Raw genomic sequence first — 21445 nt, forward strand, 5'->3', positions numbered from 1 at the left:
TTTCCCCTCCGCAGCCTTCAACTTTGTGCTTGTTGAAACAACGGGACCTCACACATGCAAGTTATCCAAATACTAAACTGTTGCTGCATTATCTGCAGCTCTCTCCTCATTTTTTTGGGGGGGGGGCAATACTTGACTCTGAAAACCTTTTCAAACAAAAGTAATGAATATTGATGTGTGTGTTTATATTACACTTTTTTTGGAGAGAATAACCAATCGGGGGGTAACTGTTATATTATATCTTTCACATCCCTCTGAGTCAATTGATTTCCCGCACTTAATGTGTTTGTTTGAACAGCACAAACTTGTCGTATGGAAAGATGTGTGTGTTTGTGTGTGTGTGTGTGTGTGTGTGAGAGGCGTCAGAAGTTTAACAACGCAAGGCAGGAAAAATGGAGAAAGCTGATGATGAGAAACGAAGGAGACTAATGTGAATGTTCTCATTCATTAGTCGCGTTAGAAGAGCCTTTTCGCTGTCGGCTCACAACTGTCAGAGAAAAACAAGCGTTTGTTTATAGCCGCTTGGCTCTCTATCACTTTCATGTTGTCATATGTTTCCTACATGGAAGGAAAGACGGAGAGAAGGGAGTCAATGGTTTCAGAGTTGAAACAATAATTGAAGACACGTTGGCCCCTTTAGATCTATCAGCCGAGTGATAGTCATAACAGAATGAAGTAATCTATTCAAATTTAAGGAAATAGCCTCAGTCTGATTCTCCCATAGTCCTTTGTGTGTCTGTAAAGACCCTAAGTAAGACGTAGGCCTGCGCATACATCCTGTTTCTCTACTGAGCACCTGGTGAGTGCTCGTAAGTGGGGCCGGTCGGAGATGAATAGCACTAAAGCAAATTCCCTCCTGTGAACTTGGCTGTTGGCTTTTCCTCGGGAGGATCAGTGAGGGCATTCAAACCGCTCGTCAGCTTCAGCCCCGTAAATATCTTAAGTCGTGGTTGACAGACGTTACAATTGCTGTAAAACTTCAGTCGAGCATGTCATTGATCAGGGGATTAAAATGTCAACTGGAAACCGCATCGCTGTTAAAACCAATCACATTGCATTTCTGCCGCCATATTGATACAAAACTTCACACCTGAGCCATCAGTGTCAAGAGCACGGTGCGGGGGGGGGGGGGGCTTTTCATCAACTCCTCTCATCGTCTCAGACATGAGATTAGTCTGTTTCACATGATGTAATACCTCCAATGCGTCCTTTACATTGGTGTGGCTGCTGAGCAATACATCCACTTGAGCCGAATCGAGTTTCTGACAACAAACATGGCGACTGTGGAGCAGGAAGTGATGATGTGCTTCTTCAGAAAAATGTCCCCATGCCTGGGCAAAGTAAAAATCATACGGACGCCACTAGTTCCTCAAAAATCTAAAACGTGTCTACTACTGTATTATCCCACCTATCCCACCTATAGTGTATTCATATTTATATATATATTTATCTTGCTCATAGTGTATTCATCATTCTTATATCATACCTTACCTCTTAATACTGTTCATATTCCATTTATATTTCTAAACTGTACTTCCTATTTATTTACATATTCCTCAATACTCTGCACTTTTTGCACTTCTGGTTAGATACTAGACTGCATTTCGTTGTATATGTAGTTATACTGTGCAATGACAATAAAGTTGAATCTAATCTAATCTAATCTAATCTAATCAAGTTCTGATATTATGATTTTCTATCTTATTGGCTACACCCCCCCCCCCCCCCCCCCCCCCCCCCCCCCCCCCATGATTTCCACTGGTACTGCTCAGTTCGGTGGGTTTTTTCTGTGGCTTTCAAATCCACGTGAAATATAGGCGGAGTATGGAGAGAAGGCTCCGTCCGTTTCCGCAAACGTATTTATGATGAGCATAAAGGATCCTCTTTAATTCCATATGTGTCCTTTTTAGTTTCCTTCCAAGTTGCAGAATCTACCCATCCTCCACTCTTTTATTTAGTCAACTTTTAGGGTTCCCATGTGTCTGCAAGTGCTTTGTTTTCTCAGCTGAAGGCTACAGCCCCCAAATGGCAGTTTAAAAAAAAAAACGTCCCTGCCAGCGAGTGTAAACAGAAAATGGCTGTTGTCAATATACTTCTTTGACACGCTTCAGTTGAGGTGCCTTCAATCAAACCCCACATCTGCCTGTTTGGAGGCAGCTGGTTTCCGAGCTTGTGTTTTTTTTCTCCTGATTTCAGCGATCAGTGGTTGTAGAAGTCGTAATGTGGGACTCGGGGGACGTGTTGCACATAAAAATGTTTCCCCCTCGAAAGGATTGCAGACTTATGAGTTTGTTTATGTCTTTCAGGTGTTATCCGCACACAAGAGCTGCTCGATCACGAAACCAAGTCTCACTACTGGCTCACGGTCTACGCCATGGACCGGGGCGTGGTGCCGCACTCCGCCTTCGTGGAGGTGTACATCCAAGTGCAGGACGTCAACGACAATGCACCGCAGACATCAGAGCCCGTCTACTACCCGTCTGTCATGGAGAGCTCGCCGAAGGACGTGTCAATCATCAAGATAAACGCGGTGGATCCGGACGACAAGGCCAGTGATAAACTCACCTACAGGATCACGAGTGGCAACCCCCAGGGATTCTTTGCCATCAACCTCAAGACAGGTGAGATTGCTGTAACTTGTTTCTGCTCAGTTCTTTTCCCCCCTGTAAATTGCTTCTTATAGAGCAGAGAGGCCTTGCTCTGAGTCACAGACTTGTATTCTCTTTCATTTGTTAAATGTTAACCTTGAAGGTGGCTGCTAGCCTGAGAACAAACTTCAAAGTACCACAAAGAAATCACCTCACATGGCTTAGATTGGAGATGTGGCCTCTTTTCCAGCGCACGGTTTATCTCTCCATAAGTGAAAATAGTCTTTTATCGCTCTTGTCACATCTCTCATCCATTAAAGTAAGGATCACTCTTACTGATTGATGAATCCAAATGATAAACACGTTCCACCCTTATCTAAAGACGCCCGACTGCTTTGAAGGTCATACATGTGGGAAAAAAGATTGTCCTACAAATTAAATTATCCTCTGTGACTCAGGGCGAGGTTTGGAGATATATACCATAGTATGCGGATGACAAAGTGGTGGGCTTCTTCCGAGGTTCCTGTTTCCTTTCCTGTGAAGAGGAAGAGCCGTGTGAACATCATATTTTAACCCGGGACAGGAGTGGGTTGAGCCTACAGGGTTTTTTTCCACTCTAACACTCTAAAGTGTGTTCTCATATGCGTACTCTGGAGATGGTGTGATGATTAATATTTCATTGGGCTCTTTAAAGTTGCTGGAGCAGGCTATGTTTAGGTGGATGGCAGGAAGAAAAAACTTAATAGGTGCAAAGTGAAGCCCCGTGTAGAGATAGAGCTTCTCTGTAAATGTACAGATTTATTCTTGTTGGGCAGTTAAATTTACTTCACTGAAGAATTAATATAAAAATATAAAATACATTTTTTTAGTGGGAATTTAAGCTGCTTATAATTTTATACTAAAATCGAATACAGAAGTTATATGAGCTCTTTAAACTCAGCATCCACCTCGTGAATTTGTTTTTCTTTCCTACCTAGCTCACACACCGGTCTCTTATTGCTTTAAATGCAAGTGCTCATTAAACTGAAATGAGGAATGGGTAGTGAAGCAGTTGCTCCAATTTGTCTTCCCTGACGTGTGTGGTCCTGTTTCCCGAGGTAGTCACATCAACAAACCGGAGTTATTTTTGTTGGAAGTTGCAATGTGAAATTTTCTGACCAAATAAGGATCCATCATGCAGCACGCCTCCCAAACAAGCCCCGGAGTAGATTTGGGCTCTTCCCAATGTGCACGAAAAGAAAGAAAGAAAGAAGGAAAGAGAAAGAAAAACGAATGACGGAGGAAAGGGGGGAACCTTAGGTTGTTGTTTTGTCTGCAGGCACGACAAGCTCAACTTACATATGCTGATAACAAGTGTGGGATGCTGGAATTAAAAAAAGAGGAAAGTGCTGGGAGATTTAATATTTATCTTCTTGCAAAGCAGTCATGTATAACGCTGTTCCACAGGCAGACCCTGAGCTGCGGAGAAAAATATCTGTGCAATTATTTGTGTCTCCTAGGTTTATATAAATATATATGTGTTGTCCTTGTGTGGAGGAGTTACCTGTGATAATACAGAACCAGAGCAGGAAAAGAAACGTTTAATACTTACGGAGCTGCTCTCAAACTAAATGGTTGTTGAGTGCTGGTTTTTCATTTCACTGCAAGACTGTGTGTTTATCCCTTCTCCCTCAAAAGGACGGCATCCTATGATGATGAATTCTTCATAAATTATACCACCATAAATGCCCGTGATAAGTTTACACCGCATCACTTATTCAGTAGTTGAAGGAAGTCTTCTAAGCCAACATATCTGGATTAAATATTTCCTTCTACCGGGATTACTGAGTATTTATGAAGCTTATGGTCAAGTCCACTGTGGCCATGAGCTCTGTACAGTATCTTTACATGGTTCCCTTTTAAAACATGTCCGAAGAGCTGCCTGGAGAAAAAAAGAAGAGGCTGGCAGTGCAGAGGACACTGAAGCACGAGGATAAGACTCATTCATGCATATCAAAGCATGTTAAAACTTTTATCAGTGGGACACCAGAGCCCCTTGTGTCAGGTTCAACAGGGGGGTGTGAGCAAGGAAAGCTTCATTAAATCACTGCCCTGATGCTTTGTTGTTTTTTCTTCCTCTTCTTCTTTGTTTTTGAAGATTGTGGCCACGGTTGGAGGTAGAGAAGTAGTGGGGGGGGGGAAAGAGAACAAGAGGAAACAGTGATTTATGCCGAGAGACAGTTAAAAAGGCAGCAGCATTCATAACTGGCCATTTTAATCCAAAGAATTTGAATTTTTTTATAAATTATTCTTCTTTTCTGCAAAATCTGTGGCATTAAACTAGAGCAAAACTGGCCCAATATCTCTGCACATTATCAACTCAATATGACATGCACCCGCATATTACAGGTTTTTGAAAATGTTTAAATTTACAACATGCAAGCCCCGTAATTACATGTTCTAAAACTGCCCTTGGAAGCCTGGGCCCTGTGTTGGCATTTCTACAAAGCTCCGCACAGGGGTGGGAAGAAGGAAAAGACGTTAAGGCCTGTGTTTTGTGTGCGGGTTCTGGGACTGCGTAGGCATGTGTTCCAAGCTAACTAACTAGCCCTCCATCATGGGCTACGGCCTTGTGCTGCCGTCCAAGTGTCCCGTCAAGGCTGAAACACATTTGAAGGTTTTGCTCTGACGCCTTGGGTGGCGTTGGTTACCCTCTTACCCACACAGACGCGCGGTGGCTTAGCAGAGCCCAGCATGAAAGGCTCAGACCTAGTGTATCTCTGCCAAGTAAACACGTCCTGCTGTTTTGGCTGTCCTGGCTTAGGTTTGTCATTAAAAGTGCAAGACCAGCTCGTCTCTATAGGAGACGTCCAGCAGACTTCCAGTCCCTGCTCTCTGAAGGGACTGGGAAGAGGGATATGTGATGGAAACTGTGCCAGTCAGCTGGACATGAGAGATGTTTTTTCTAAATCAGTAAAGGATCGGTGGAGATGAGAAATGCTGTTCAGGTCTGAAATTCTAAAAGATAAAATCCAATGCTCCGTTGTCTGGCGGCACATATCTCATCCCACCCACAGACACGGCCGCCGTTGTTCCAGCCTCCTTCAGGCGCCTTCATTTGGCAGCTACAGTGAATTACATCTTCTGGATAAAGACCCACACGCTTGGTGTTAACAGGTCACGGCAGGATACGAGACGGATACTTTGCCGTGCTTTGTTAAATGTCCTTTGGTTGTATTGTAGAGTAATCAGAGGTTGTCTATTGCTGAGGTGTAAATTCAGAAAAGCTGGATTTTCTCCGGAGACAGCCGGCCCACTGGCTGTCTAGTTTTATTTTCTTTTTTTATAAAGGAGTTGTCAGCCCTCCGAGCTGGTTCGTCTGGGATTGTTGACATGAGTTACCCACCTTTTCTCTGAGAGAGAGAGAGAGAGAGAGAGAGCTGTGTTCATTACCCAGTGAATCACTCGCTCTCTCTCTCCTCTCGGAAATGCTGTGCTATGACTTAGTGGACTTTGAACGGCGCTCTTACGCCACGCGTGTGTGGACCAGGAAACCAAGCAGAACATGTCGTCAGAAGACCAACACACACTCACACACACAGACGCACAAACACACACACACACTGAGGAAGTTTTTTTCTACCTTTGCCAAGTGAGAGCGAGAGAGAGAGAGAGAGAGAGAGAGAACTGGGACAAAGATCACACTACGATCACGAGCCGTTCCTGTCTTATCTCACTGCATTAACCCACCTCCTGTTAAACCTATGCTGCTTTCCAAATGTAGTATTTCACATAATCCCCCCAGTGTTATCTGTTGACATGTTACAAAACATTATCATCAGCGAATGTTGACCTGACACCGGAGATTTCTGCTCGGAGCACTTAAAGCCTGTTGAAACCTCCACCCTGTAATAACGGCGCCTATCTGTGCGCGTCACCAGACAGTCGTCTAGTTATACCTGACAAGAGTCTGCCTTTAATAGGATATGGCTGTCTTTGCCTGATTTGTGTTTGCCTTTAAATGGCAGCTTTTCATTCCAGTGGTTGAACTCAAATTGAGAAAGATACACCCGGCAGAACTTTGACGGCGTACAGAACAATTCGAGCCCGGTCCTTTTTTCTCCACCTGAAACTATCGGCTCACTGTCACCAATTGAAAAGGAATGCCATGGGTAATGCTTTGGCAAGGTTTGATACCTTCATGCATTTGTCATCCCGAGCTTGAATAGAAAAGGTAAGGGAAAGAACAGCCGCTGGGATTTGCAGCTGCGAATTGTCCACTTTTCAAGGTTCTCATATCAACCATCCTTTCATTTTTAAAGAGAGAAAACACACACACACACACACACACACACACACACACACTGGTGTTATCAGCGGTTTACGGATGCCTCAACGACTATCGGGGGAAGTGAGATAGGAAATGGATACTTCCAACAACTACTTGATGTTTCCGGTGATTTAGGGTCTGAGCAATTGTCGCAGCTCTCAAAAGAGATTGTCAGAAGAAAATGTGGAAATGAAAAATGGCCCCTTTCCCCTTTTAGAACTACAAAGAGCGGTCATGGTGGCTTAGTTGGCAGAGATTCAGTTCAACCCATGTTCTCTGTAGAAGAAATTCGACCTGGGACCTTTGGGGCATTATATCTTTTTCAACACAGGGCATTCATTCTCTTTATTTCAAGTTTCTATTGAATCACGGATCTTGTGCAAAGATTTTCCTGATATTCCCGATAAGCGGAAGGACACTTAAGTAAATATTTAGCCAACACTTCACAGTAGAACGGATTCATTCGGTGCAAAGTGAAACTTGACAGATTAATGTGTGAAAGCCAAACCATTATGTGACCAACATCATGGCCCCCAAAAGCAAGAATACAAAGAAGTGTTGACCCAGTAGGGTATGTTCATTCTGTGGAAAATGAAAGATGATAATGACACCACAGATCAAGGGACACCTTTTAATTAGCATTTTGACTGGATCATTTTCCAGGCCGTATTTGAATGGCAGTGTTTACAGAAACTCCGGACAAGGCCGCGTATTGACAGATCCCTCAGAACAGAGATGCATAGTCTCACTGTCACAGGGGGGGGTTTGGCTGAGTGAGTTAAATCTGTAGCTGACATGCAGCCCAGACAGCTGAGCAGATTAAACATGTTCTCCAAACGTTAAGCTATCACCACACAGCGTAGTTACAATGTTCGGTGTTTTAATTTGTACGTCTTATCACTTAAAACGTTCATCCCAGGAGTCGGCGAGGAAGCGCTCTTAAAACCCCCCCTCTGTTAAATGGACCAAGGCAATCCTGTTGGCGCATGACAAAATGCCATTAGGATGATCTCCTCCACTGAAGTGAAGCATACAAGCAACCACTTTAGATGTGGACGGTCTATTGTATTGTATGTATGCTCTGTAAACTGCTGGTTGTGCAAAATTAAAGGGCACAATCCTTCAATGTTGTCCTGAGTAGGTTGTTGGCTATAGCCCCATTCGTCTGGACAAATACCATGTACAAGTCTGGTCTTATCAGTCGTTCTGAAATATTGGATTCTAGAAGCTTAGTGACTTAATGATGACATAACACAAGTCCGATCTTCTCTGTTTTCTCTACTGCACCATTTACCATTTACCCCCCCTCCCCCCTCCCCCGCTAGCATTGTATTCTTAGGGTTGTACATTGTTTTATTGAGCTACAGAAGAGCTGCACAACGGAGTTTCCATTCAGGCCTTTATAAACAAAGAAGCTTTGCCGTAAAAACATTTACCAAAGGACTTCATCACACAAAAATTCCATATGCACACAAGTTTGTGCATATGGGAGTTCTACGTCAACATTAAGTAGTATTACTTATCTGCCTTTTCCAGAGCTCGTTAATTAATCTCTTAAAAACGTTTACACTCATCAGCGAGTGTTTGATTGTCAGAGGGGGAAGGAGTCTAACCTGCAAATTAAGTCAAAAGAGAAGACAGCAATGGGACTTACCTAGTTTTACATATCTGTGAATCTGACAGATGCCAAATTAAATATTTCGAAATCCCCCAAATTCTATGAGGGAGGAGAGAAAATTCAAGTAAAATGTACTCGAAGCAAACAGTCCAGCCACACGCTAAAATTGTTTTGATAAATCTGTCATGTCAATCTTGCACAACTCCAGGATTGTATGTGTACATAACATACACTTCATAAACATATTAATCAAAACTACCACCAGCTTCCAAACAATCCATCCATTCACACAACACCACATTTACTTTCACGAGCACTCGGGAACCCGACTCCCCTGTAGCCCCGATCCTTCCATGACGTCGTTGTCTTTTCAGATTACAAATAATCCTTGCAGCTGTGCAGTGGTGAGACATCGCAATCCCAGTGTAAACACAATCCCCCCCCCCAGTGCCTTTTTACTCATTTTTTTTTACAAAGAACTTCAGATTGTGCGAGAGTGTTTGCGTTGGCTTATACGGCCTCTCTTTGTTGCATCTGTCAGATTCTATGTTTTTGAGGTGATTGAACCTGATGTTTATTGGAATATTAGTAAATGGGAACGACCAGGAGCTTGTGGAGGGCTGTAGTTTGGAGGCTGTTATTAAGAGAGCAACTTCGAAGTGCTAATCCCTAAGAACTCCCACAGTCCTTTGGATTTTGGAGGACCACAGTTTGCATTTGACAGTGTCGATGGCACCACAAGCAGTGAAAACAGCCTCTGTTCACAATGTTGTCTAAGGCCAAAGCAACAAACGCTGAAATCGTAATGAAGCTGAGAATATTGCTGTAGTTGTCAGGGCTTGAACATGGGATTTTTTTGGAATAAGAAATGTTGCAGCCCATGTTCCACATTCTCGTCACACCAGAGAAATGCCAAGTTTTGAATAATGAATTTTCATGGCCTGCTGTCGTCCCTCAAGGTCTTCAGAGCTGCACGGCAAAGTCCAACCGCTGCGGACACCCGGCGCATTCCCGATAGTCTGGAGTCACAGCTAAATGTGTGTCACATAAATTTGTGTACCGCTCTCTAGACGGCTAATCACAGCGGCAAAAAGCCCGGGTATGAATAAGCCCCAACAATGTCCTAGACTTCTTAACTCCCCCCCAGGCCTCCATTTTGGAGCAGCGGTTGTAGAGCTCAAGGACATGCTCGAGAGTGCCACTGCTGCTTTGCTGTTGTTTTTCTCCCCCTCTCAAAACAGCATGGCTATAATTACTGTCGGCCCAGCGCGGCCCACGCCTAAGCATGGCTTCTATGTGTGTGTGTGTGTGTATGTGTGTGTTGTGACAAGCGCTGTGGGTTGGAAGTGCAGACTTCACTGGCGAGCTCTGGCTCACCAACCAATCATTTTACACATAGTTAGCGTTTAGGGTAGAGATAGAGAGGTATGCACCATTTATCGTCCTGAACGCTAATGCCAGCGATGACCGTTCCTGGGGAGCAGGCAGTCGAGCAGGATGAGTTTAAATAGATTTTTAGTTCTTTGCAAGTTTGGATTTTTTTTTTCTTCTGGTAAACAAGTCACTTCTCTGAGAGTAACTCCAGTGCCAGGATATTAGAGAGGGAGGCAAGTCCTGTGGTCAGAGATCTGGCAGTGAGCCGGCAGAGCCCTCAGACAGAAATGGAACACAAGCAAACAAAAAGCAGTTTAATCCACAACATGTCTCGTTGTTCAGAAATAACTCAAAGCTCATCGACCGTCAGTGCAACTTATTTTTGTGTTTCAGATGTTTCCCTCTCAGACGTGTTTACATCTTGAGGCAGATGCTTGTTTCATGCTCCGTAGAACAAATTCTAAAATACTTAAAAGTTAAAGATGGAGAAGAGAGAGAGAGAGAACCAGAGAGAGAACTAAAACTGAGCTTGTGGTTGAGACAAAAACACAAGCGTGGCCATGACCCAAACTATTTAGCTGACTGTTGCAGAGTTTAAATAACCTCGTGGTTGAAATGATCAGTTTAATCAGCAACCACTTTGAGTGTCGACGGTAGTTTTATTAGAGGTAAATGCGAGGGAAATAAGAAGGGAAGTTAAAGTAGAGCGCACACCACGGCCAAAGCCAGTCCCCTTATGAAACCACAGTTAAATCTGCCAGATCCGGATTTATTTTTGGTTTCTGCACAAAATTACACACACTTCAGTCCCCTTAACTGTGTGATTCTTCTTCCTCAAGAGTTCATGAATTATTCCCTGGGAAATTGTCGCAGAGTGCACAAACTCACAATATTAAAGAAAGTGAAAAATGGCTTCTTCTTTGTCCCATGTCCCATCCTCCCTCCAAGTTTCATGGAAATCAGTGCAGTAGTTTTTGATAAACCAACAGTCGGGGGGGGGGGGGGGACACACAACATCCTTCGGTAGAGATAATTAATGGACCGTGAAATAACTGATCAGTTAACATCCTGGCACTATTCAGTTCGCCTATTGTGAAACACCGGACTGGAAACAGGAACCTGAGAGAGAGACTGAGGGATTAAAATCAGGTTACTCGTTATATGACAGGATTGCCTGCTGCATTAGAGATGTGTATTCAGAACACTTGTCGGCAGGACTCAGCGCCACCCCGGTGTGAGAAGGTCAGCTCCCCGCCAAAGGCACAACAGTTTCTGGAAGGAGTCTTTACCGCACATCTTTCCTGATTGTATCACCCTGGTCACTGAAATTGCAGCGGGGAACAGTTCATGAAACCGGAGCCTGTTCTCCACCAGAGGGTTGCTAGGAACTGTTTGGCCTTTTTCACAGTTCAACAAGTTGACCACAAAAGTTTTCATTTTAACTTTACCTGGCTTGTTTTTTTTTAAAAGAAATGGAAACTACACTTCCCCTTTTTACGACTTGAAGTTGAGAAATCAATAAAACAAAGATGTGCATCCACGTTACTGAAGACTTCTTTTGCTTATATTTATATTTGGTTATATAGTTGCTTATTATTATACTTGTATATTTCCTTTTTTTTAATCTTTACAATGTGATCTGAGGACGACATTTGACGAATTCCGTTGTGACGACTAAGCTCTTGAACCTGGAAACAGAGAAAGACGACACCTGAGCCGAGATGCATTGAACATGCTCGTGCATACTCAGACAAATATCAATGTGCAAATGATGTTTGCAAAAGACGCCCTTCCATACAAGGCAGAGCTCAGACCACATCTCTATTCTCCGGAGTGGGAGTGGGATTAAGGCCAGCTGTTTTGTGATTTTGATCAGTTTTGCCATGCGATTCCTCTGCTGCACGGAGACGGTGCTGTTTACATTGCGAGCGGTGTATATGTTATGAAACCCAGCCGAGCTTTGATTAGGCAGCTGATTTGCACAGGAATTATAAATCAGACACCCGCTATGGTTAATGTCGTCGTCTGCATTCTGCTCTATAATACATGTGCAGTGAGGAGAGTTACCTAACGCGCAGGGGAGCTGGAAAACATTATCGTCCATCAGCTCCTGCCCGGCTTAAGCACATGAATAATTAGTCAGCGTGGTCTATTATGATGTGACACAGCAGAACTATTAGCTTTGATGGGGATAATGAACAGCCCGCTCGCTCATGTAACTCATGCTGATTCCCCCGCTAACTTTCCAGCGGACGTCATGTAACATGCAAAGAGGAGTTCCTGCTGCTAGAATGGATTTAATTTGTTGTTGGAGGTTGTAAGTGATGAGGTGCATGCACCAGTACTGGGAAATGGGCTGGAGGCAGGTTTTCTGTTAACTCTACACGGAAATAACAGCTCCCACTGAGGGACAAATCTGAATTAACATTTCATTTGTTGCCCATCAATAGACCGGGCATGTAAGGCAAGCAGAGCAACAAACACGTGTCACAGGAAATGCTTTATGCTCTTTTATTCTTCGATTTCAAACATTAGTAGGTCTTTGCAGCTCGGTGCGGAGATTAAATAAAGCCTCGGTAGGATGCGATAAAAAAAAAAACAGCGGAGCAAAAAGTGCTGCACTTATGCGCCACAATTGCAGTGCTGAGGGACGCCTATTTCAGTACATGTAAGTTGTGGTCTGCTATTCTCGATGCAAGCATATGTGCCATTGATTGGTTTGGGTTTTCGGAAATCCTTTGCTTTATGCTAATCAGGCGCAGTGTGGCAGGCCGCCGGCTCCGATGCGGTGGAAGCTGGCACGTCTACACTCGGTGTCTCTGCAAAGTTGCAATTACTCTGGGAGTGAGAACAGAACGCTGCGTATAGTGTAGCTCTGTCGGAATATCTTCTTCTCTTCCCCTTGTTTGTGACTTTGATTCAAATTAACCCGGAACTTCAGCGTGTTGTATTTTTAGTGTTTTTTCTTTCTTTTCCGTTTTTTGTTTGTTTGCTTATCAAAGTAAACTCCGTTAGACTGATTTAACCCAACATCTGTCAGTCCCTTTTTTCCTTTTAAATGAATGATAGAGCTAAAGAAAAAAGACCCTTGAAACACTCCGGCTAGCGGCGGGATCTTTCCTTTGGTTTTCCTTTCCTTCTGGTGTAAAAAGAGCTCTGCGGACTGCGGGGCGGTTTCTGACCGGCTTGTCTGTTTAGTCAGCTTGTGGAAGAACTAAAAGCAGGGTGTCAGGGCCGTGCTGCTGTTTGGGCCCTATTTGCAGACCTTTGTGATATTTCACATATGTCAGGCAGTGTGGTGGGTCTGTCTGGCAACGGGATTGACTGAAAGCAGGGAAGGCCCCATGGGGACGGCACCTCCCCCCCCAGCTGCAGAGTCTTAACTCATGGGTGACTGATGAGATAACCAGCAGGGCTCAGTTTATGTCACCCAACAGTGAGTGGGGGGATTTCTTTATTAATGACATGTTGTTTCTCCTCCCTTTTTAAAGTGAAGTCAGTGTTTGCTGAAAATGACTGTTTTGGCTGCCTGTTTTATTTGAACTACAATGGCCTATGTTATAGCATCCAAGTGGTTATAGTTTAAACTGTTAGTTTTTTTATTACTTATTACTTTTAACTATGCAAAAACTAACTTGGTGGAAGGATGTGGTCTGGGTCGGGGACAAACCAGTAAAATGTTGGTGTTGATCCGAATCAGGCGGCAGATCAAGGAAAATGTTTTATGCTTAATGTGAATATCGTAAATAATACAGATAAAAATCTGTCATATTCAGGTGAACGCTATCTTTGGGTGTGTGTGTAATTTGGTGTGGCTTGAATGAATTGATGCATCATTTATTGTTTTGATTGAGCTTTTATGATCGCTCCTATAAAACAAAGCGATATGAATCAGACATCACTCGGCTGATTCTTTATATCATTTCAATTTTACGACTGTCTCGTTAATTATTCTCATCGATTGTCGCCAACAGGTCTGGTCTCAACCACGTCGAGGAAACTGGACAGGGAACAACAAGACGAGCACATTCTTGAGGTGAGTTTCGTTATTTGACTGATTCTCACGTCTACAGGAGAAAAAACATAAATGTGAATCTGAACATCTGTGAAAATGATTTAGTATCTTATCGATCAGAAACCTACAAGTTCTCAGTGTTTCGATATGTCTTGGCTTTGGCTGAGTTCCACACGTTGCCGACAAAGGCGAGTCTTCTTGTGTAGGTGTCCTTTTCGTGGATAATTTCTCCTTGTACTGATTTCCAGCCGGGGTAGGAGTGGGAGAGGTGGGAGAGGTGGGAGAGGTGGGAGGCGCGCGGCAGAGCCCGGTGACTGTTCCTTTGTTCTGTCCCACTGTTCCGTCTCTTGGATGGAGCAAGCCGGGACAGGAAACCCACAGGTCAATGTCTAAACTTGTGGGTTTTAATTGCTCTGTTCTCTCCCGATGCTTCCCTCCCTCTCACCGCAGAACTCTAGACTCATAACAAGGTGTTTTAATCGTGTTTCCGGTGCTGACAGGCAGCAGATTGGACGCCTTTTAATTACTGTTAGAAGTTACACAATTCAGTGATCACCGGGTTAAACGCTGGTGCATATGGTGCTGGAGCAGTGTTGGATTTCATGCCCGGGACTGATCTGAGTTAATTACAGGACTGAGTAAATGATAGGGACGAATAAGACTGGATTCTTGGAGGGAAATATTTAGCTGATGAATTAAAATTGAGAAACAAATCTCCGAGGAAAGAGTCTACAGTTGAATCTTTGTTCCTTTGCCTGTTGACTTTGTGAAGACTGTTGAATGACAGGGTCAGGAGAAGGTTCCCATGCAAACGACAGAGCTCCCCCCATCCAGCGGTTTGCTGCAGACGCAGAATTGCTACTTCCAACATGTGGCTGAAAGCTGTTGAATTACTGGGTTGGAATTAGTGTCTGATGCAAAGTCGTGGTGTCCTGAGAAAGAGAGGAAAACACTCCCACCTCAGCTCGCTTCATGAATGTTGTTAATTTGTCTCATTTGACAAAAAAGCCTCCAGACAGACATTAAAATAACCACATTAGACGCTCGGCTCAAACTCTGTTACACTTTAATGTCACGCCACATTCAACACCCCCTATTCTCTTCACGCTAATACACTCTCTTTCCTTTGTAGTGTTTCCTACTAGAGCCCACAACGATTAATCAGATACTGTAAATCACAAAGAAATGCAATTTTCCAGGAAAAATAACAAATTAAAAAGTTTCACTTGCACATTTGTGCTTAATTTAAAATATGAGTTGGAGGATAATTTAGAGTTAATAGCATTTTTCTGTGGAATAGAGAGAAAGTAGCTGGGGGGAGCTCCGCCTGAAGAGGCTCGTGGAGCTGTGGCAACTTGAGAAGTTGGTCACTTGTTCAACGGGATCCAGCAGGAAGTGCTTTATAGGGCTGCACGTTCATAAAGCAGGACAGACCCCTAACCTGAGAGTTTAGAGCTCCCCACACCTCAGCGTTTTCCTCACTGCAGCAAATTAAAGGATAATCATGACTCAGAAGAAAACGTGTGCGTGCCCGTGCCTTCTGTGAGTCGACCGGGGGCTGGCTGAGCAAATCAAATCGAGGTCCGAGCTGGCGTCGGAAGGTTTTTGTGCTGGCTTGTTGTAGGAGAAGAAACGAAACATGTGGGGCCATGTGGAACATGTGGAGCAATTAGGGTGGGGGCTGTGTCAGCATTGTTTGCACCAAATGCCAGGAGGAGGTGGAGGGATTGCAGGGGGGGGGTTTCAGGCTTTTATGACGGGACGGGTGGGGGTTGGTCGTCCGTCGTGTGCCTGTGTGAGGAATGGAGAGAGAGAGCTAAAGGCAGAACGGCAGCGGGGGAATTCGAGAAAAAGGCAAAGCTGCTCCTGGTGGTCTGTGTGGGCTCTCGCGGCAGGATGAGAGGCCTCCGTCCCAGGAAGGAGGAGGAGGGGGTGGGGTAAATAGCAAAAAGTGGGACATGCCAGGACATGCATTCAAGCCTGGGACTGTGGAGAACACATTATCACGGAGACACAGAGGTGAATGGTGCCGTTCACATCTGTTGTCTGGAGCCAGTTGTTAAAGACAGTTGGCAAGAAGCAAGGACACAGCCCAGACAGGTCGCTCGCCCGGGCCTGTGTTTGTCGAAGTTATGAGATCCCACCCGGTCCTCTTTTACAGATTGATCAGCGAACGGGAAAAAACAAGTATGAATCTGCATCGCAAGTTTCAGAGCCCGGGGACGATTCACTTATTGGCCCGAGTCACCTAAGGAAAGTAGTATAAAAACTTACATGGAATCCATTTTTCAATAAAGAGTCTTAAAGTTGCACCACAGTTTATTACTGCAAAACAATAAACGCGTCATTTCAATGAACGAGTCATTTCTACTAAAACCATAAACAGTTTATCCTGCTTCCCAGTTCATTTGAATTATACCTGAATGCATTAAAACCATGTTACTTAAATCTGGTTGAATCAGATGTAAGTAAGTAAGTAAGATTGAGGAGCTGTGTTCTGTCTCAGTTTGCAGCTCCACAGCCGCTCTGTCTCCCCCCCCCCCCCCCGTGCAACTTGTCTGCCTTTTGTGCAGTTTCCCTAATTATCAAACAAAGGCTCCTGATGAGATGTGTTCCAAAGAGAGGTATATAGTGATAGATAGCTGGGGAGATATAGTGCACACTCGCTCGCCCACACAGCAGTTGTGACTGTAAACTGCTAGCACAAGGTTTATTTTTTTATGTTATTGCTTTTTCCTTTTCAGTGTATATTTATTTTCAATGCATAATATCAGGCTTTAAACCTAAATACTGTATATTCGGCTTTAAAAAAAACAAAACTGTGAAAATGTTCATTACAAAGCAGAAAATCCTCATTACAAAGCTCAGGATGGGAACCAACAAATCCTCCCTGAGAGACACATTCACATTCAGGCTCCTTGTCATCCCCGTTTAATTAATTCTGCTCATGTGAGTCGCACACAGCCAGCTGCAGACACTGTGAGAAACACACAAAAACACATTATTTGAGTAATTGAGACGATGGCACCAAATGGTTTGTGCCTGGCCCCGGACTCCTGACTGTTCCTGGTGAAGCACTTAGCAGATGGTTTTAAATGACTGCAGCGCTGCGCAAGACACACAACCTTTTCCAGGGGACTGTGCGAGCATTGTGTTTGTGTAGGTCAGCGTGTGGCTCTTTGCTTTTGATTAAACTCCTCAGACTGTGCAGTGAAATGTCCGAAGACACAGCGGAGGGTTGAGTCGAGGCGCGGATCTGAAAGCGTCAGCCCCCGCCGCCAGTAACTTTTTGATGTCGGGAACTTAAATTAAGGCTTCATGAATGATGCAGTTGTGCGACACTGTCCCTTTTTATACCGGGTCCCTTCTGGGATTTGAAAAAGAAAAAAAGCCACTGGTGTTTGGTCGAGGGCAGAACGTCTTGATGGTTATTAGCAGGGCAAAGTCATTTCTTCTGCTGGTGTGTCAGACTGCGGCAGAGGCAGTGCAGCTGGAGAGAACTGGATGAAGTAGTGCAGCTAATTAAAAATAATTATCTCTGGTGGGTGGTTCATGTATATATATATATATTTATATAACGTACTGTTATCGTGATCACAGGAAAAACATATCTCAGATGAGGAATGTGTTCAAGTGAAACAAATCTTGTTAATCTGAAGACGCCGACTACAGGCTGTAACTCCTCTGGGGCAACGGAGGCTCTTCATTTGCTGCAGTTACAGAAATAATATTTAACATTTACTCTCATCTCTTGGATAAGTAGGGTTTGGTTCCGGATCAGACACGGACAGGACCTACGGGACCGTCTGAGCCAAATCACAGCGCGGAGTCCGACTCCTTCATACAGTGACTTTGAACTGAAATAGTTTCCCTGCTTACATGGAACATACACATCGCTGCATTTGCAAAGTTAACATTACAACTCAATCTAGTAGCTTCCTTAAACTTCAGTACACATCAGCAAAATGCTAAAGCTAAATGGTATTTCACACGAAAGAACTGAAACTGTTTTAAATTGGTTAGGTTTTTGTTCTGTTTTTGAGTTTTCCACTTTATTTACAGTTGTATAGTTGCGTTAAATATAGTTTTAACTGTTTGCAGTTATAATGTTGAACTTCACCTTCCAATTTGCTCTGGCAATTTAAAAGCTGTTTTAAAACTATCGATTTAGCGTCGGTATCAGAAAAAGAAACAAAAAATACCCGCTCTATAAATAGCTTATTGTTGAATAATAGTGAAAGAAGTTGACACTGAAACAAATACTTCCTGATTTTGTTATTGTGCCTCAAGTCGCTTCCAAATCACCAGATTCTTGTTGCACATTTATGCATAACATTGCTTTATGAAATTATTATTATCATGTGGCCTAATGAAACCGTGACCAGTGGGATTGAAAGCTCACATCCAACCAGATGGAAGCGGTTTGAACTGAACAATCCCACAACCAGGGGACTCTGATCTCTGTTATTAAAGTCCTGCCTGTTCCCTCTTTCTCATTGGCTGAAAATTCTGTTCTTAAAATCCGATTAATCTTTTTTTTTTTTTTTTGTAATGCTGGAGAATTTGCCTGATAAGACTCAGAGATTTGTAGTTCTGATAAAAACAAGTCCCTTCTTTACGACTTCAATGCATTTTAATGTGTGAAGAATCCTGTGTGAGCACTTTATGATTAAATGTTTGATTAAATGAGAACATCAACCTTCAGACTTCATGTTATTAGCCTAACAATATTAAGACAACAACAAGTCTCCGGCAGCAGTGCTGTATATCCGCCTGTTAGTGGTGTGTGTTTGTTTTGTTAAGTAGTGTGTGTATTTGAGAAGACCCCCAGACAGCAGCTCTCAAAGGGAAGTGCCTTTAATTTCTTCTGCCAGTTAACTTGCTGAGAAAGAAGAGGAATGAAAGGATGATGATGAAGCGGAAAAAACACACTTCCCCCCTTTTGCCTCTTTTCTTTGATTAATTTCGGGCTTTGGAACGAAGAATTTCTAATGAGGCGTCTTGATCTGTACAAATTCCCAGGGTAGTTTTATATAATGTTGAATGTGTAGTGATCTTTCTGGCTTTATTCACGGTCTCCTATTCCATAACTCTCTGTAACTATACAGGGTCGTTTTTACGGTATTTCTATCTATATGCAGGGAAATTAGAATTCATTAATATATGTGATATTATTTTGTATTTTGAATATACTGCTCAAGTTGTTTTCAGTCCCATGCGCCTGAGGGTTATATCTATCTCCGTTTTGAAACTTCTAATCTCTCCTCCCAGGTCACCATCACCGACCAGGGCGTTCCCGCTAGGTCCACCACGGTCCGCGTCATCGTCCGAGTCCTTGACGAGAACGACAACCGGCCGATGTTCCTGGAGAAGATCTACAAGATCCAGCTTCCTGAGCGGGAGAGGCCGGAGAGGGAGAGAAACACCAAGAGGGACCCGGTGTATCGGGTCATCGCTTCAGACCGTGACGAGGGGCCGAACGCTGAAATCTCCTACAGCATCGAGGAGGGAGACGAGCACGGGAAGTTCTTCATCGAGCCCAAGACCGGCCTGGTGTCTTCCAAGAAGTTCTCCTCTGCCGGAGAATACGACATCCTCACCGTGAGTATCCAAGCCCCATCCTGAATCCTGTCGTCGGCCTGGTCGTCCCTCACTGAGCAGTTAAACTTAACAACAGATGCTTGTTTATTACACTCCCCCAACTCCCATCCTTTCTAGCTCCCTTTGTGTTTTTGCTTTTATGCTTGAAATACAGTTGTAAAAAATCTGTGTATGAGAGACAAAAAGCTAATTGGTGTAGGAAGTTGTTTGCAAAAGCATCAACTTAAAAATGTTGGGGCTTAAGCCAACAACAAACAGCCTCTCTGGAAACTTTGAGGAAACTTTCCAGTGCATGTCTGAAAGCAGCTTAACTACGGTATCTAGATAGACATGAATGGAAACTGCAACACCACGGGTTGATGGAGGCAAACATCCGTAATGCAGTGATTCTAGTTTGAAGAGAATCTTTGGATTACACTTCTTGTGTTATATGTGTGAAAATCAACGTTCCACGAGGATGTTACTCCGAGTTTAGTTATTTCAGTTGGCTGTGAAAACCGCAGTGCTACCAGATATAGGGCTTCTACAAGTTGTGTCTGGTGCTGCTCAAAGACACGGCTCTGTCTCTCTTTCTCTCTCCCTCCCCACAGTTTACTGTAATTGAAGTCCTGACAAAAGGTGGGCTCACAAAAGAACTGCATTACAAAAGGTGTTTTGTTCTCCTGAATACAAGGTTTTCTTGCCATGTGGACGGCTCAGGGAACGGAAATGCTTTTACGATTTAAACACAGCCCGTTCTGTGGATTTGTGCCACTAATCAGTGCCTCTATTTGTGCCTCTAGTGGGCTTAAGCTTTAATATGGTCCATTGTTGTATTGTACTTGCAAGCATTAACCATCCACCCGCACAACTAAACTTTCCAGTGTGTTTACTTCTGAGAAGATCCAGGCAGAGGAGCTGCTAGCGAGCTGTGCAGGAACTCATTGTCAACCGGAAAGTTGCGTAACGCTGTGTAACACTTTCATTCTCTTCCTCTCTCTCTCTCTCTCTCTCTCTCTCTCTCTCTCTCTCTCTCTCTCTCTCTCTCTCTCTCAGATTAAAGCTGTCGACAATGGCCGCCCTCAGAAATCCTCCACTTGTCGCCTGCACATCGAGTGGATCCCGAAACCAGTGGTGTCGGCCGACGCAGCTCCCCTGGTCTTTGAGGAGTCCCCCTTCACTTTCTCTGTGATGGAGAGCGACCCTGTGGCGCACATGGTTGGCGTCGTGGCCACGGAATCCTCTGATGTTCCCGTGTGGTTCGAGATCACAGGTACTGCCCCCCCCCGGCATGCATCACTGTGTGTGTACGAATGTGTGTAAACACGTCTTGGAAAATGCTCTTTAGATAGAGAAACTCTTAAGTGCACTTAATAACTAACATAGCGTTTTGTGTGTGAAATGGCTGCTCAATATGTCAAGTAAAAAAACTATTTCCAACACAAATATATTTCTATGCATGGTAAAACCATTTGTCATGGCGTCGATGAGTCATCATGTTTGCTGCCTGAAGAAGCCAAAGTGCAGTAAATTCATATTTGAGTGAGAAAGTGTTTTACCACGTTAGAAAAATAACAATGTAGTAGAAGTGTATGTATGTGTGAAAACTTCCCATAAAGTTGCCACAGAAAAGAAGGAAATATAACCTTAAATAAAGCTATAACTAAATTGACTTACTGTTTTTCTCCAGCTGTAATCTGTAATTGAGAAGAACCCATTCTGTTGAATGAACGTCTCTGTAATTGAGTTACTTGCTTCACAAAAATAAACTAGATTTAGGCTCAATCCTATTGTAATGGAGAATAAGGGGAAACCCAACTACATTAGCAGAGGAGCTGTAATTAGCTTCTCCCTTTTGGAAGCAGATTTCCATTTGGTTTGGATACCTTCCAATCACATGGTTAAATATATAGAATGCTTTTAGGTTTAATTGCAATTGCGAGTTCTGAATTCACCTAAAT

The 21445-nt window shown here is 43.6% G+C and overlaps 1 protein-coding gene across 1 annotated transcript in view; it reads left to right on the forward strand.

The window, feature by feature from the left end:
• fat1a (FAT atypical cadherin 1a) overlaps positions 1–21445 on the forward strand; it is a 74255-nt gene that overhangs the window by 15021 nt on the left and 37789 nt on the right. The window contains exons 3-6 of the mRNA XM_053418291.1: positions 2307–2621; positions 13864–13925; positions 19176–19505; positions 20541–20757. Of these exons, the coding sequence (XP_053274266.1) occupies positions 2307–2621; positions 13864–13925; positions 19176–19505; positions 20541–20757 (924 nt within the window). The remainder of the gene's footprint in view (positions 1–2306; positions 2622–13863; positions 13926–19175; positions 19506–20540; positions 20758–21445) is intronic.

The sequence above is a fragment of the Pleuronectes platessa genome, chromosome 3, assembly GCF_947347685.1.
Source record: "Pleuronectes platessa chromosome 3, fPlePla1.1, whole genome shotgun sequence".
Taxonomy (NCBI): Eukaryota; Metazoa; Chordata; class Actinopteri; order Pleuronectiformes; family Pleuronectidae; genus Pleuronectes; species Pleuronectes platessa.